The 15,704-nt window shown below is 34.7% G+C and overlaps 1 protein-coding gene across 1 annotated transcript in view; it reads left to right on the forward strand.

The window, feature by feature from the left end:
• The first annotated feature begins 1,153 nt into the window (after window positions 1-1,153).
• Window positions 1,154-15,704, forward strand: part of Axud1 (AXIN1 up-regulated 1) — a 20,387-nt gene continuing 5,836 nt past the window's right edge. Inside the window, exons 1-4 of the mRNA XM_075296205.1 lie at window positions 1,154-1,807; window positions 1,872-1,922; window positions 4,695-5,804; window positions 6,065-7,812. Coding sequence (XP_075152320.1) covers window positions 4,880-5,804; window positions 6,065-7,812 — 2,673 coding nt within the window. The 5' untranslated portion in view covers window positions 1,154-1,807; window positions 1,872-1,922; window positions 4,695-4,879. The remainder of the gene's footprint in view (window positions 1,808-1,871; window positions 1,923-4,694; window positions 5,805-6,064; window positions 7,813-15,704) is intronic.

The following is a 15,704-nucleotide window of genomic DNA, read 5'->3' on the forward strand; positions in this document are numbered from 1 at the left end:
AAAGAAGTGAAATCTTGCATTTTTAATGTATGAAATGCTCCAATTACTAATAAATATTTACTGCTGCGATTATTAATGACACTATACCACTTTGAATTTCATGTTTTTCGATAAATTAGTCACAATAAAGTGCTATTGTGAATCGATGATGCGTCACTTTATCAAAACACAATCTGGCAATATCGGCGCGACTTGCACTGATGAGATGTTCTGGATAGAACACCAGTGCAACGATGTTCTGGATATCCCATACAAATGTTGTATCCAGTGCAAAAAGAAAACAGCCCTATTATGTGTCCAAGGAAAAAATATGACACACTGTCATCAGCTGTTTAAAAACAATCACAGAAAACAAATGAAATCTTAAATTTTTAATGTATGAAATGCTCAAATAGTTATAAATATGTACTGCTGCGATTTTAGCGGCTAAAGGTGGGTATTAAGTTCGAGTTTAGCCGCTAAAAACATGATTTTTTCACGATTACTTTTCTTTAATAATCCATTTTAAGGGATACAAACTTTGTGAAAATTTGCTTTGGGCTTTTCCCCATCAAGTTGTAATAAAATTTGCAACAAATATGTATAATTTCATGCATTTTTCTTACTGATTTAGTTTTCACTTTAGCGATTTTAGCGGCTAAACTCGAACTTAATACTCACCTTAAACTCGAACTTAATACCCACCTTTAAAAGAAAACAGCCCTTATCTTAAAATTTACTTTTTCTAATAGTTTGAAGGGGCTCTTATTGGCGTCGTTCCAAATTTATCTAAAAAGGCACCTTATAATTGGACCCATGCGACGCTCTTTTGTAGTAACTTGGCATGGTACAACTTCTCAATTTGAAGGCACTTTTGCAACGAGTTTTGAATATCGTATATGACTGTTTTCGACGTGTTGGGGATTCTCAGAAGCGCCGTCAAATACAAAAAATGTTGGCAGGGTAGTAGTTTTATCATGCAAGAAAACAGAAATTTTTGTATTCTATTTGTTCGTCGAGCGTGTGTGCTTATACGCCTAGTCGATGTGAATGTGTACACACACGTAGAATTAATGAGTACCCGAAAACCCTTGCCGTAAAGAGTACTTTTTTGAAATACCCATTCTTCTTCCCATACTAATATTGATCTACCAACTACTAGTGTAGCGGTTAATGGGTAACTGGTATCCGAAATAGAATTAAGCAAAAAACGGTGAAAAAATCACGCAAAGAAATCTGTTGAAAAATAAGAATAGAATTATATTGTCGCGAAGCAAAAAAATGTAAAGCAATTCTCTTTTGAATTCAATTAAAACAAACCGAGAACAAAAGAGCTTTGCGAACAAATCAAAGTGACGAATAGATGTGAAAAAGCAATATTAAACAAAAAATTAAGAAATATAAGAAAGCCTGGTCTATTGAAATGAGAATGTAAAACATAAAACTTACTAGAACTCCGAAAGAAAATACACCGCGCTATATAAACGAATTGTGAAGTTGGTAGCCCCGTTCCTCCTGTCGGGAAAGTTATCAGCATACATACGCAAATTTTCATACATCTCGTCGTTGTCAATCGTCTCCTGTGTATGTGCCTCTCATTGCGTATACGTACCGTACCCAAAAGAAGAGGTGCATTTATAACATTTGTTGTTGCTTTTTTACCGGACTCTGGCTTCATTTGCTGGTGTAACGAAGGATCTTCATTGCTGCATTTTGTTGCAAATTATATGCAATAGTAAAAAAATATGTTTTCTTCTAGAAGCAACAAATAGAGCTGGGAGTTAATTTCAACGAGTTTTTCCAGTGCACTTGTTATTAACAAGAACGGGTATGAGAAAAATATGCATTCTTTTATATTTGCCTTTATCTAATTTTATTTTGACCCTTTTTAGTTGAAATTTTCTTTTGGTTTGGCCAAGCGTCGTCGTTATGGGCTGTAAAAGGTAAATTTCCTTATTTTTGTTGCTTAGTTATTCTATGTAATTCGGTGATTTTTTGTGAGCTTTCCTCTTCAAGGCAATAAGGATAAATTCCATTACCTCACCTGCCGTTTGCAGTGTAGAAAATATTGCATTGGGTATTTGAGTTTAAGTACGCTTGACCAATACATATTTGATAAAAAAAATGCTTTCTACAGGCTAGCTGACACGAAGTCTTAACAATTTACACGTCCCTATTATTGATTCAATTGGAAAAGCAATTTGGGAGTAACATATATTTCGCAATCTTTTCACTTTTCCCTAATAGGACCACCTTTTACTATGGCTATTGGTCTGAGTTCGCCAAAAAAGCGAAGTAACAAATACAAACTATCGGTTTTTCCCTTGCATAAGCTTTTTTTTTAATAGCACAAATGGAAAAGTTCATCCGATAGGCATCTCGATTTAGAGAGCCGTGGCACATTTTTTAGCCTTTTATGAACTACTCCATGACTCCAAATGAGTATCCAAACTGATTTCACGATAATAATTCGCATTTACAGTTCGCAAGGCTGGATGAAAACTATCGAATAGCCCCCATTGACAGTCACCAGCTTCTTATGCCAAACTTTGTTTCGAGCCACCGTTCTTAGGTTCCAATCGTGAATAAGTTTTTTTTTTAACTCAAATGCAAATGCTTTTTGTGGCTTGTAAATTTTTGTATCGAACGTTTGTGTATGAGGTGAAGTACAATAACACAACATATATTGTGACGACTTCCTACTTAGTGGTTGGGTTAGGTATAGGGACAGCCCGATATTTCAGTATCACGTAGACTATTCATTGTCCATTGTGATACCACAGTGGTGAGTATCTCTCTTATCACTGAGTGCTGACCGATTCCATGTTTAGTTCAACGACTACGTACCTTCTTTTTATAGCCAAGTCCGAACGGCATTTCACATTGCAGTGAAACCACTTAGAGGAGCTTTAAAAAACTCTGAAATGTTACCAGCATTACAGAGGGGGGATAATACTTTTACCAAGAGTAATATTAGTTCGAATAGATGTGACCATCGATAGTAGTGAACATAGGGCTCGTTGCTAGAACGGGGAAATTTGAAGAATTGATATCTACTTGATAATAGATATTGGAGGAAAATTGGTTTATAAATCCAGGTTTCTAGAATAAAAAACGAATGGTAAATACTGGGTTTATAATTAAACCGCACAATAACGAGTTTAAGGGTTTGTCTCACATCTGTTTGCAGACACACCCAAACGCACCTAGATATCATACAGGTAGAAACTGAAGTTCAGCATATTCATTTCCGGAATTTATTGTCTGAAACCTTACGTTTCATTATTCATATTCCAAATGTTTATGCTTTTAAAAAAGAAATGTAACAAATTTTAAATAGTCCAAAAATTTAACTTTTCAAAATTAGAGTAAAATTAATCTGACTACAACCCTAATTTTATGTTCTATTTTAGTTATTTTGACAATCTTGTTTTCTGTAGTAATGGTATTAAAGCGCATCATGCATATAGACAAAATATTTCTAGCTTAGCAACTAATTGATAAGACTTGTAGATAAGAACTGTTATGTTTTTTTTTGACACTACCTATATTTAAACTTTTCATAAAAGGTACCACAATAACAAATATAAGCCTTGAAGAATCATGTTGGATAATAGGGATGTGACAAGAAATGACAATAAGGTGACAATAAGGTGAATACTTTCTTTTAATTAAGATTGGTAGATCAAGCCCCAAAGTTGAATGCCGAGGAAAAGTTTCCCTATCACATAGAGAATCTTTGTTTCGCATTACAAACGAAAGAAATTTTAAATTCTAAAAATACTCATTTTTGAAAATGAATGTATTTGTTCTCTTACAAAATAAACGATCTTTCAAATAGAAAACCCCATGACATAATACTTTTGGATTGACAAATTTTTTAAAATTAATTTTAGCCTTAAAGACTATTTTTATATTTTTAAAACAGACTCATTTTAACTCGTTAAATTGGGCTCAGGGATGCACCAACCTTTTTAATCCGTCTGAAACTTCTGAGGCGGCTGTGACAAAGATAAGTAGAAATTCCCTCCAGCACACAAATTTTGTGCAGGCAATGATCCACACGATTGTTTGAAATGCCAACTGCCTCGACTGTCGTTTTTTCGAAACCAATATGAAATCAATTTTGTACAAGATGCGCCCTGTCTACCATACACAGCCACAGACAGTATGGGCAATATATGATAACACATGTATATCACCAAATATTTGGTACTTATTTATCACGAAGACAAATCAATTTTAGTTCCTATTATCTTCTAGACTATGCGTAGTATCACTATGTTGCATCTCGCCTTTTTCCTGGCTCACATAGACCATTGAGTCTAATGTGATTATTTATCGTATCTCATATGTCGGAATTCGCTCCTTTATATAATAAGAACATAATTTTCAGAATTACAAAACAATTTTGGAGGTTCCTCTTTAATTTGAAACAATTTAGCATTTACACATTTTCATGAAGATCCGTTAGTAATACGATAGCCAGTTAGGAACTTAATTGCTAAAATTGTGTCCATTAACGTTAACCGGAGAGTAGATATATAATTTACGGAGCTATGTGAAAATGGCCGTTAATAATAAATACTTCGAATGAAAATTGTTTCTAACCCACTTTTTCTTGGATTTATAAATGATATCATTTTACATATAACCTCATCACTATCATTCCATTGATTGTTCGTCTTTTTCTTCTTATTTATTATTGTTTTCAGTTACCAATGTTTTTACTGGAATTGTATGATTTAGAGCGTAATAAATCTCCGCCAAGGTCCACACAGGTGAAGAGAAGAGGGTGCCTATTCTCCTAGGAGAGAATTGAGCATCCATAGTAGTTTTCATCAAATAATTCTACAAAGACGCACCAAACACTAAAAAACATCTCTGCTTCCATTGGAGAATGTTTACACCCATAAAAAACTTTATAACCTATATACAGAAGAATGCTAATTTTGGATCGAATACACCAGCAGACTCATCGTCATCATCAGAAGAAACCGTTAAAATGGAAACCGCAGATCATTTAAAACATCAAGGTGAGAATCACCAAAGTGATACAACTTCAAGCAATAATCTGGGATCAAATAATGAAGAAACAACAGAGAACCAATCAACAAATCAAAATTCATCGTTAAAGTTAGCCACCGTCACTACTACTCCAACAAACCCCTTATTAACATCATCTTCATCAGTATCAATGTCTTCTACTTCAGCTTCCACATCAACAGCATTAGCTGCATCACACCCAAATGATGTGTGTGAATTGAGAAATTTAGATTCCGATGATGATGACATAGAGACGCAAATTGAGAGTAGTATTATGTTAAAGAAGCCCATCAAAGATTCCTCAAGTAGAGTAAAAGAAATAGTGGAACTTAAGAAATCACCAGACCGTAGTCTGGTAATTACTCATGATTTCAATCGCAATAATGCTGTAGCCACGCCTATTGATGATGAGTTGGATGATTTTCGAAATGATCCCACAGTAACATCATCACCCTTAAATAACTCAGCAAACTTTGAAACAGATGACGCTGACAATTGTTCTCAAGATAGTAGATGTGATAATGACTTAGAACTCAATGGATCCATGGATAAAGAAAACGAGGAGTGTGGAAACGAAGTTGACAAAGATAAAACAAACGATAAAATTTTATCAGATTTAGGAGAAAGTGAGAAATTAAATGAAAGCTGTGATGATGATAAAGTTGTAACGGCGGTTTCTGAGATTGGAGACGAACCCGAGGAAATGGCTGAAACAATATCATCTATATCAGGCGAAGAAGATAGCGCTGAAACCTATTTAGATTTGGATAATTTTCCAGGTATGTTAAAGAAAAGGCAAAGCTTTCCCTAACTTCATAAACAGAAAATTGGGTTCCGCCCATAAAAACTATTTTGAATGAATTTTGGTTATGCCTTTCCTGCAAATTTTCTATGCAGATTTGTAGATCATTGACTCTTCAAATTCTAAGACGAAATGAAGACAACTTTACATTCGATTAATTTTTTTTGCCAGCATTGTTTATTCTTCCAGTATTATTAATTTTTTCTTATATTTCTTCTTTTTCTCACTTGCATACAGATAGCGAAGTTGTAGTCCTTAGCTACAATACACCAGAAAATAGTTCCATGCTAAACATGGATAGTACAGATGCTGCCAATACGAGTGATGATCCTTTAGCCATAGCATGTGAGGAACAAGAAGCATTTGCTGCTGACAAAATATCAGCTTTGCAAGAACTGAGTTTACTCAATACTAGCGGTCAATCTCAAGATGAGGATACAACTACCACAACCACAACAGCTGCCGATGATGATTTACTGTGGCTGCGAAATGAAACAAACCATAGAAATGAGCAACCTTCGTGTAGTACTGCAAGTTCAACCAAAATGCCCAACCAAAATGGAGAAACACCAGAGAAGGATGAACGCAATGGTGAAGGTTCCGATTCGGGTTTGGGCAGTGAGACGTCAGCATTGCATACGACCAACACTAGCCTAGGGGATACAAGCCACCTTAATATGACATCCTCGGCAAATACCCCCACGCAATCGCCCAATGCTGGTGTTAGTCAAGCACAACATAGAAATCCTGTAAAAGACAATGAAATCCTACCAACGCCACCAACAAAACCTTTGCGATCTAATCTCAAACGACGTTTAGAGGTCGATGATGACGACGTTGTGGACACTTTGAGAACTATTACCTCTTCATCAGCGGGTACATCATTAACGTCTTCGCTAAGTAGTGGTAACAGCAGTGTCATTGGAAATGTACACAAGAAACCAAAGCGCTCTATTAATTTTGATAGTGTTCACGTCTATTATTTTCCTCGACAACAAGGATTCAGTTGTGTGCCTTCAGCTGGCGGTTGTACTCTGGGCATGGGGGCGCGACACGTTGGTTTTAAAACGCTAAGCCTAGCCGAACATGCTGCAGAACTTAGGCGGGCCCATCGTATGCAACTACAAGAAATAAATCCCCGTGGTTCATCCAGTGATGATAGTGAAGAATCAGAAGAAGATTATCTCAGTGAGGGCAGCGGTTCTGATCTCGATGGAGAATCAAATGGTTTCCTACAGCCAGTCTCGCCAAAACAGAGGCGAACCATCCTTAAGGCAGCGGGTATACGCAAAATCGATCCCAGTGAAAAGGCTGAATGTCGAGATATACGGAATAGTCGCGAAGTATGTGGTTGTTCATGTCGCGATTTTTGCGACCCGGAAACTTGTTCCTGTTCACAGTCCGGCATCAAATGTCAAGTGGATCGTGATATGTTTCCCTGCGGTTGTTCACGCGATGCCTGCGGCAATACTATTGGTCGTGTGGAATTTAATCCCGCTCGTGTGCGTACTCACTTTATTCATACGTTGATGCGATTGGAAATGGAAAATAGGCAGCAACAAAATCCCTACTCGCCAGCTGCTGTAGTGCCCACGGGTACAGCAACATCAACAGCCTATTATCAATCACATTTGCAACCACAATCAAACTACAGTTCTGGCTATGCTTCTCCTGCGTACAACACTTCAGCCGAAATGCACCAACAAAATGCTGCCAGTACATTTTATCATCAGCAAACAACTTCCAATGCGCCTAGTCTGTATGGTCAACCAACTTCCATTGAAATGCCACATAGTGGTAGTGGTGCCTCCACATCAGCCGTTGCTAATACGACCACTTATGGCATGGATAGCTTAGATGCTAGTCTTTTCAATAATGGTGGTAGTGTTGGAGTTGGTGGAACAGCACATTCATATGGGGAATTAATGCCAATGTCCCAGTCGTACCATCACCCCACTATGAATTATGGCAGTATGCAAACCCAGGTAAGTTGTATTCCACAACAATAATAATCTATAGCATTAACACAATCTCGAATAATCCAATGTGTTAATATTGTTAACCAGAAAACTTTTCATATTCCCTTAAATTTTCATCTTGATTGACAAAATGTAATTCTCTTTCAAGGCCCATAATCCCACAAGTTTTAGAATGAGTCGTTACTGATATGCTTCAATTCGACCATTTTCTAAATTGTCAGTATTACGTCACAATAATGTGGTACCCAAATATTTTCTTGAAGAAATTCCGTGTACCTTAAACTGCTACTCTTCAAAGTGTGAGTGACAATTACTGTTTATGCTTCCTTGACTAATTCTGCAAGCGTGTTTTTGAGTTGCTCTGCATTAACCAAACGAATTTCTGTACAAATGCTTTTAATTAGGGCCAGGGTTGATAAAATTTATATTGTTGTACGTTTTTGGTATATTGGGAGTATACGTGATAGGTCAAACACCGAAATTCTGTTTCCATACATGTGACCAATTTTGGAGAACTCAACGAAAAAGGAAATCACGAACAGCCGATGGGGAAACCCGACCCATATCAGAAACAGGAAACTACTGAGAGTAAGACAATGATCAGTAAAGGCCTGAGGAATGTCAATAGATGCACGAGGGCTTATTTAAAGGAATTGGGTCCTTGGGTATTTAAAGAAATTGGCTGAATAGATACGAGGGCAGTTCGGAAACTTCTTAGCCTAGCACAAAAAGCGCGGTATAAACAGAAAAAAGTTAAGTGCTTTGGAAACTTCCATCTCTGTAATGAACACATGCTAAATTTTGTTTCGATCTGCCTACTCCTTCATATAGAAACAGGTGTTCAAAAAAGACGCATCTGCAATTTTTTTACAATGGAAAAATTAGAAATGCGTGCCGTCATTAATTATTTACATAAAAAAGGTTTAGCGGGACAAGAAATTCATAATGACATAGTGAATGTGTTAGGTGAAAGTGCTCCTTCATATGCAACAGTAAAAAATTGGGTTGCTGAATTTAAACGTAAATATTGCTCTAAGACCCCATAAAGTATATATATTCTGGTTGGTGGTGAAATTCTGAGTCGATCTAAGAATTTCCGTCCGTTCGTCTGTTGAAATCACGCTAACTTACGAACGAAACAAGCTATCGACTTCAAAGTTGGCACAAGTCGTTGTTATTGATGTAGGTCGGATGGTATTGCAAATGGGCCATATCGGTCCACTTTTAGGTATAGCCCCCATATAAACGGACCCTCAGATTTGGCTTGCGGAGCCTCTTAGAGAAGCATATTTCATCCGATCCGGCTGAAATTTGGTACATGGTGTTAGTATATGGTCTCTAACAACCATGCAAAAATTGGTCCACATCGGTCCATAATTATATATAGCCCCCATATAAACCGTTCTCCAGATTTGACCTGTGGAGCCTCTTGGAGGAGCAAAATTCATTCGATCCGGTTCAAATGTGGGACGTGGTGTTAGTATATGGTCTCTAACATCCATGCAAAAATTGGCCCACATCGCCCCCATATAAACCGATCCCCAGATTTGACCCCTGGAGCCTCTTGAAGGAGCAAAATCGTCCGATCCGGCTCAAATTTGGAACGTGGTGTTGGTCCATATCGGTCTATAGTTATATATAGCCGATCTCTAATCACACAAAAATTGGTCCATATCGGTTCATTGTTGCCACTCGAGCCAAAAATAATCTACCAAAATTTTATTTTTAAAATTTTGTCAAAATTTTATTTCTAAAAAAAAATTTTGTCAATATAGAAAATTTTGTTAAAATTTTATTTCTATAGAAAATTTTGTTAAATTTTCATTTCTATAGAAAATTTTGTGAAAATTTTATTTGTATAGAAATTTTTTTTTAAATTTTATTTCTATAGTAAATTTTGTCAAAATTTGATTTCTATAGAAAATTTTTATTTCTATAGAACTGAACTGAATTATATACGTATTTAATCGGTCTTTATTGATTTAATATATACCACGTATGGACTTACTTACAATTTAGAAGACGGTGTTAGGAGGTTTTAAGATACCTTGCCATCGGCATGCGTTACCGCAATTCAAGTTGTTTTAACAATTTTGAAAATTATCTATGTTAATTATTAATTTATTAATTATATGCCCAGGTTCCCAAATCCTCTTTCAGGTGAATGTGAATCAATTCCACGATTTTCGTGTCCTACAATCCACTTTCACCGGAATTTTCGTGAAATCAATTCACTTGCAAGTCTTGGTGAAAGTTGAATTATGTCCAAGATGGGTGTATTTCCTGTTTAAAAAGTACTCGCGTAAAAAATTTGAAATGTTTTATATTTAATACATGAGTTTTATTAGAACTGCGTCATTTTTAATTTAAAAAAAAATAATAAATTATAATAAGTCTATTGATTCCACTTATTTTGATTTCCGCCTTAGTGAATTTTTGGATGATTTGTGCAACCCAGCTGGTTACAGAAAAGTTCAAAAAATAACGTGGAATTAAGAACACAAAATTTTCACGTTCGTGGATTTGACGTGAATAGTGGAAGTGGAATTGAAGTGGATATCCGAACATGGGCGATAATTTATAAATTATCGTAGATTACATTTACTATCTTACCAACATTAATCACAAACTGTAATTTAAAAGATCTTTGTATATCTGGTAGTGTGTGAATGAATAACTAAATAATAATAGTGTAAAAAAAACTAATTCGATTCTGGATGGCAGTGTTTAGAAGAAGTTTCTATGCAATCCATGGTGGAGGATACATAAGCTTCGGCCTGGCCGAACTTACGGCCGTATACTCGTATAAGGGAAAAAAGATGATGCACAGAGTTAAGATGATTCAATTTTTATGAAGAACATTCCCATATGTTTCCTCCATAAGAAGTTAACATAAAGGGAACAAAATTGAGTTATCTCTTCCAGGCAGATCTACCAGGTTGGCTGATGAGTCCCCGGTCTAACAAAGAAAAACACTTTTTTTTTGTCAAAATTCGTTTTTATTATTCAACATAGTTCCCTTCAAGAGCGATACAACGATTATAACGACCTTCCAATTTTTTGATACCATTTTGGTAGTACTCCTTCGCTTTTGCCTCAAAATAGACCTCAGTTTCTGCGATCACCTCTTCATTGCAGCCAAATTTTTTCCCCTGCGAGCAACCTTTTGAGGTCTGAGAACAAGAAAAAGTCGCTGGGGGCCAGATCTGGAGAATACGGTGGGTGGGGAAGCAATTCGAAGCCCAATTCATGAATTTTTGCCATCGTTTTCAATTACTTGTGGCACGGCGCGTTGTCTTGGTGGAACAACACTTTTTTCTTCTTCATATGGGGCCGCTTTGCCGCGATTTCGACCTTCAAACGCTCCATTAACGCCATATAATAGTCACTGTTGATGGATGGAACGAACACCCCATTACCAATGCCAAAAAGAATCATCCCCCATCAGATCTATACTAAAAGCTATGGATATTCGAATTGGTCAGCGATGAAACATGTGTCAGACTTGTGTACATCGGTATCTGGAAATTTCTTTTCAGTAACTTGGTAGTATCAATGCCCCTGTAACTGCACTGTTTCCATGTGATGCAGATCATATGGAAGGAGTTTTAGAACCAATCCTGGACCTACTTGACAATACGTGTAGGATATTGAGAATCGTGAAGATAATATTAAAAATCCCAACAATCCGAATTCGGGCTTGGATGTATGTCTATCAACATGAGGCGGGAAGATCCGATCCTTCTTTGCAAATGCTTCGACTCCAAAAGCACTTTATGTCCTTCAGTTATGTTAGCGTTAATATTCTTTGATTCCTTTTCAAGTGGATTCAAACATAAGTCAAATCAACTATAAGAATGAGGGCCATATCATTGAGATGTGAGCCACTATGATGTAGTAGTTAGCATGCCCGCCTTACATAAAAGGGTCCATGGTTCAACCCAGTTTCGATCGAACACCCATTTCCAATGCCATTTTTTATTCTCTGGCACATTTTTTATTTATATTGTATCATTTTTTATACATTTGAATCCAAACCCCTACAAGATTATGGAAATAATCGGTGTGTTAATAAATAAGCGAGATTGAAAGATGGATATCATATTTGAGAGAACATTTTCCTTGTTTACCATTCGTTACTTTGTTACTTTTCCTGTAAAAAGTGTGTCACTTTTTTTTAAAGAACGTACCACCTTTTATGACGAGTGACACTGTTTGTGCTATATGCATGGTCATTGAGCTAAACATATGTAGAATCAGGCAGCACACATAAGAGAGAAGTTCACCACTGTGGTATCACAATGGAATGAATAGTCTAAGTGAGCCTGAAATATCGGACAGACTATACCTAACCTAACCTAACATATATGCATAGTAGCGTTATCGTTGAGAAATTCCAATATATATATATATATATATATATATATATATATATATATATATATATATATATATATATATATATATATATATATATATATATATATATATATATATATATATATATATATATATATATATATATATATATATATATATATATATATATATATATATATATATATATATAGATATATATATATATATATATATATATATATATATATATATATATATATATATATATATATATATATATATATATATATATATATATATATATATATATATATATATATATATATATATATATATATATATATATATATATATATATATATATATATATATATATATATATATATAATATATATATATATATATACATATATATATATATATATATATATATATATATATATATATATATATATATATATATATATATATATACACTTATGGACATGCAATTAAGTCATACTACAAATTACATTCTTCAATTAAAATAACAAGCAAATTCTTTTTAAATTTCTAACCAAAATCACCTCGTTTTATTCAGAACGAGTGTCGCAAACGATATTTAATAGAAAAAAATGTATTCATTACATATTAAGTGTGGTTATGTATCTAGTTTAATGATATCTTAACATTAGGGTGGACAAATAATTAAGTCGCTTCAAATCGTATGGCTATTTCTCCTTAAAAAAAATATTTTTTTCTTATTCTATATGTTAGTTCTAATACTTGGTGGGATAACCCTTCTGGCGAATTACTGCTGCACAACGATTAGGTAAAGTTTTAACCAGTGACTCACACTTATCAGCAGTGATATTGTACCATTCCTCCTGATTAACTTGCTGTAATTCTTCCTGAGTTCTCGGTTTCCGAATAGAAACTTCTCGTTTTATTATTCCCCATAAGTTTTCTATGGGATTAAGGTCGGGGCTTTGCGCTGGCCACTCAAGTACCTTTATTTTGTTCTCATTTAACCAAGATTTAACGACCCGCGACGTATGCTTTGGGTCGTTGTCTTGTTGAAAGATCCAAGCTAGCGGCAAATTCTCTGCGTACTCACCATCTAAATTATCCTTCAGAATTTCCCGATACATATCCGCGTTCATTTTTCCTTCGATTTTTACTAATGGACCAACACCGGAGGATGTAAAACACCCCCAAACCATAACTGAGGAGCCACCGTGCTTTACCGTTTTTTTGGTGTATCTAGGCTTGAGTTCGGAATTAACTGGCCGCCGAACAAATGGTCTACCATCGTTTCCGAACACGTTAAACTTGGATTCATCGCTCCATACCACCAATTTCCAGAAATTATGGTCATATTTGCAGAATTTCTTAGCAAACTGCCGGCGCTGAATCAAGTTCCTTTTTGTTACATTAGGTTTACGTCTGGCAATTCGACCATGTAGTCCACTTTCAACCAACCGTCTTCTCACAGTTCTTGAGGAAACTATAACGTTATATTTCTGTTCCATTTCCGACCTTATTTGGCTAGATGTGAAAAAAGGATCAGCTTTTCTCATTCGAACCATTAACCGGTCATCGGCAGCAGAAGTTTTTCGGGCACATTTCGAGGCAAGTTGTTGAATGTGGTAAATTGTTTGTAATGTTTAATGGCATTAACAACCTGTCCACGTGAAAGACTAAGGGTTTTAACAACCTTTGCCACAGAACCCACATTTTCGTAGCACGTCCAGATAATCTTCCTTTCAACAGGAGTCGAACTTTTCTTTTTGCCCATAATACCGAAAATTTCTGCGTGGGTGTTTAAGAATGTTCTGAGAAGTTAAAATTATTTATTTATTTTGCAAAGAAAACGATAAATTTGCATAATTACCTCTCAAAAATAAAATGATTTAATTGTATGTCCAACCAAATTCCAAGCTATTTGGAAAAGCTTGCTAATTACTTCAACAGCGCAACACATATAATACAAAATTTAGATGATTAGCACGCACGAGTAGCGGTACTCCAACATTGTTGCATTGGAAGCGAAAATAGTTGTGAGAGAACCCGTTATATGTAACCAAATAGAAATGTCAACCAGAGTGACTTAATTGTTTGTCCACAAGTGTATATATAAAGGGTGATTTGTTAAGAGCTTGATAACTTTTAAAAAAAAAAACGCATAAAATTTGCAAAATCTCATCGGTTCTTTATTTGAAACGTTAGATTGGTCCATGACATTTACTTTTTGAAGATAATTTCATTTAAATGTTGACCGCGGCTGCGTCTTAGGTGGTCCATTCGGAAAGTCCAATTTTGGGCAACTTTTTCGAGCATTTCGGCCGGAATAGCCCGAATTTCTTCGGAAATGTTGTCTTCCAAAGCTGGAATAGTTGCTGGCTTATTTCTGTAGACTTTAGACTTGACGTAGCCCCACAAAAAATAGTCTAAAGGCGTCAAATCGCATGATCTTGGTGGCCAACTTACCGGTCCATTTCTTGAGATGAATTGTTCTCCGAAGTTTTCCCTCAAAATGGCCATAGAATCGCGAGCTGTGTGGCATGTAGCGCCATCTTGTTGAAACCACATGTCAACCAAGTTCAGTTCTTCCATTTTTGGCAACAAAAAGTTTGTTAGCATCGAACGATAGCGATCGCCATTCACCGTAACGTTGCGTCCAACAGCATCTTTGAAAAAATACGGTCCAATGATTCCACCAGCGTACAAACCACACCAAACAGTGCATTTTTCGGGATGCATGGGCAGTTCTTGAACGGCTTCTGGTTGCTCTTCACTCCAAATGCGGCAATTTTGCTTATTTACGTATTGCTCACTTGGTCGATTATGTAGACCATAAATCGGACGTAAAGCGCGAAACACATTTCGAACCGAACACTGATTTTGGTAATAAAATTCAATGATTTGCAAGCGTTGCTCGTTAGTAAGTCTATTCATGATGAAATGTCAAAGCATACTGAGCATCTTTCTCTTTGACACCATGTCTGAAATCCCACGTGATCTGTCAAATACTAATGCATGAAAATCCTAACCTCAAAAGAATATATATATATATATATATATATATATATATATATATATATATATATATATATATATATATATATATATATATATATATATATATATATATATATATATATATATATATATATATATATATATATAATATATATATATATATATATATATATATATATATATATATATATATATATATATATATATATATATATATATATATATATATATATATATAATATATATATATATATATATATATATATATATATATATATATATATATATATATATATATATATATATATATATATATATATATATATATATATATATATATATATATATATATATATATATATATATATATATATATATATATATATATATATATATATATATATATATATATATATATATATATATATATATATATATATATTCGAAAATCGATATTTCGATGTGTTGAAAACTGAATGACAAACTTATTATACCCCCATCACCATAAAAAAACGACA

This window comes from Haematobia irritans, chromosome 2 (genome assembly GCF_050003625.1).
Source record: "Haematobia irritans isolate KBUSLIRL chromosome 2, ASM5000362v1, whole genome shotgun sequence".
Classification (NCBI taxonomy): Eukaryota; Metazoa; Arthropoda; class Insecta; order Diptera; family Muscidae; genus Haematobia; species Haematobia irritans.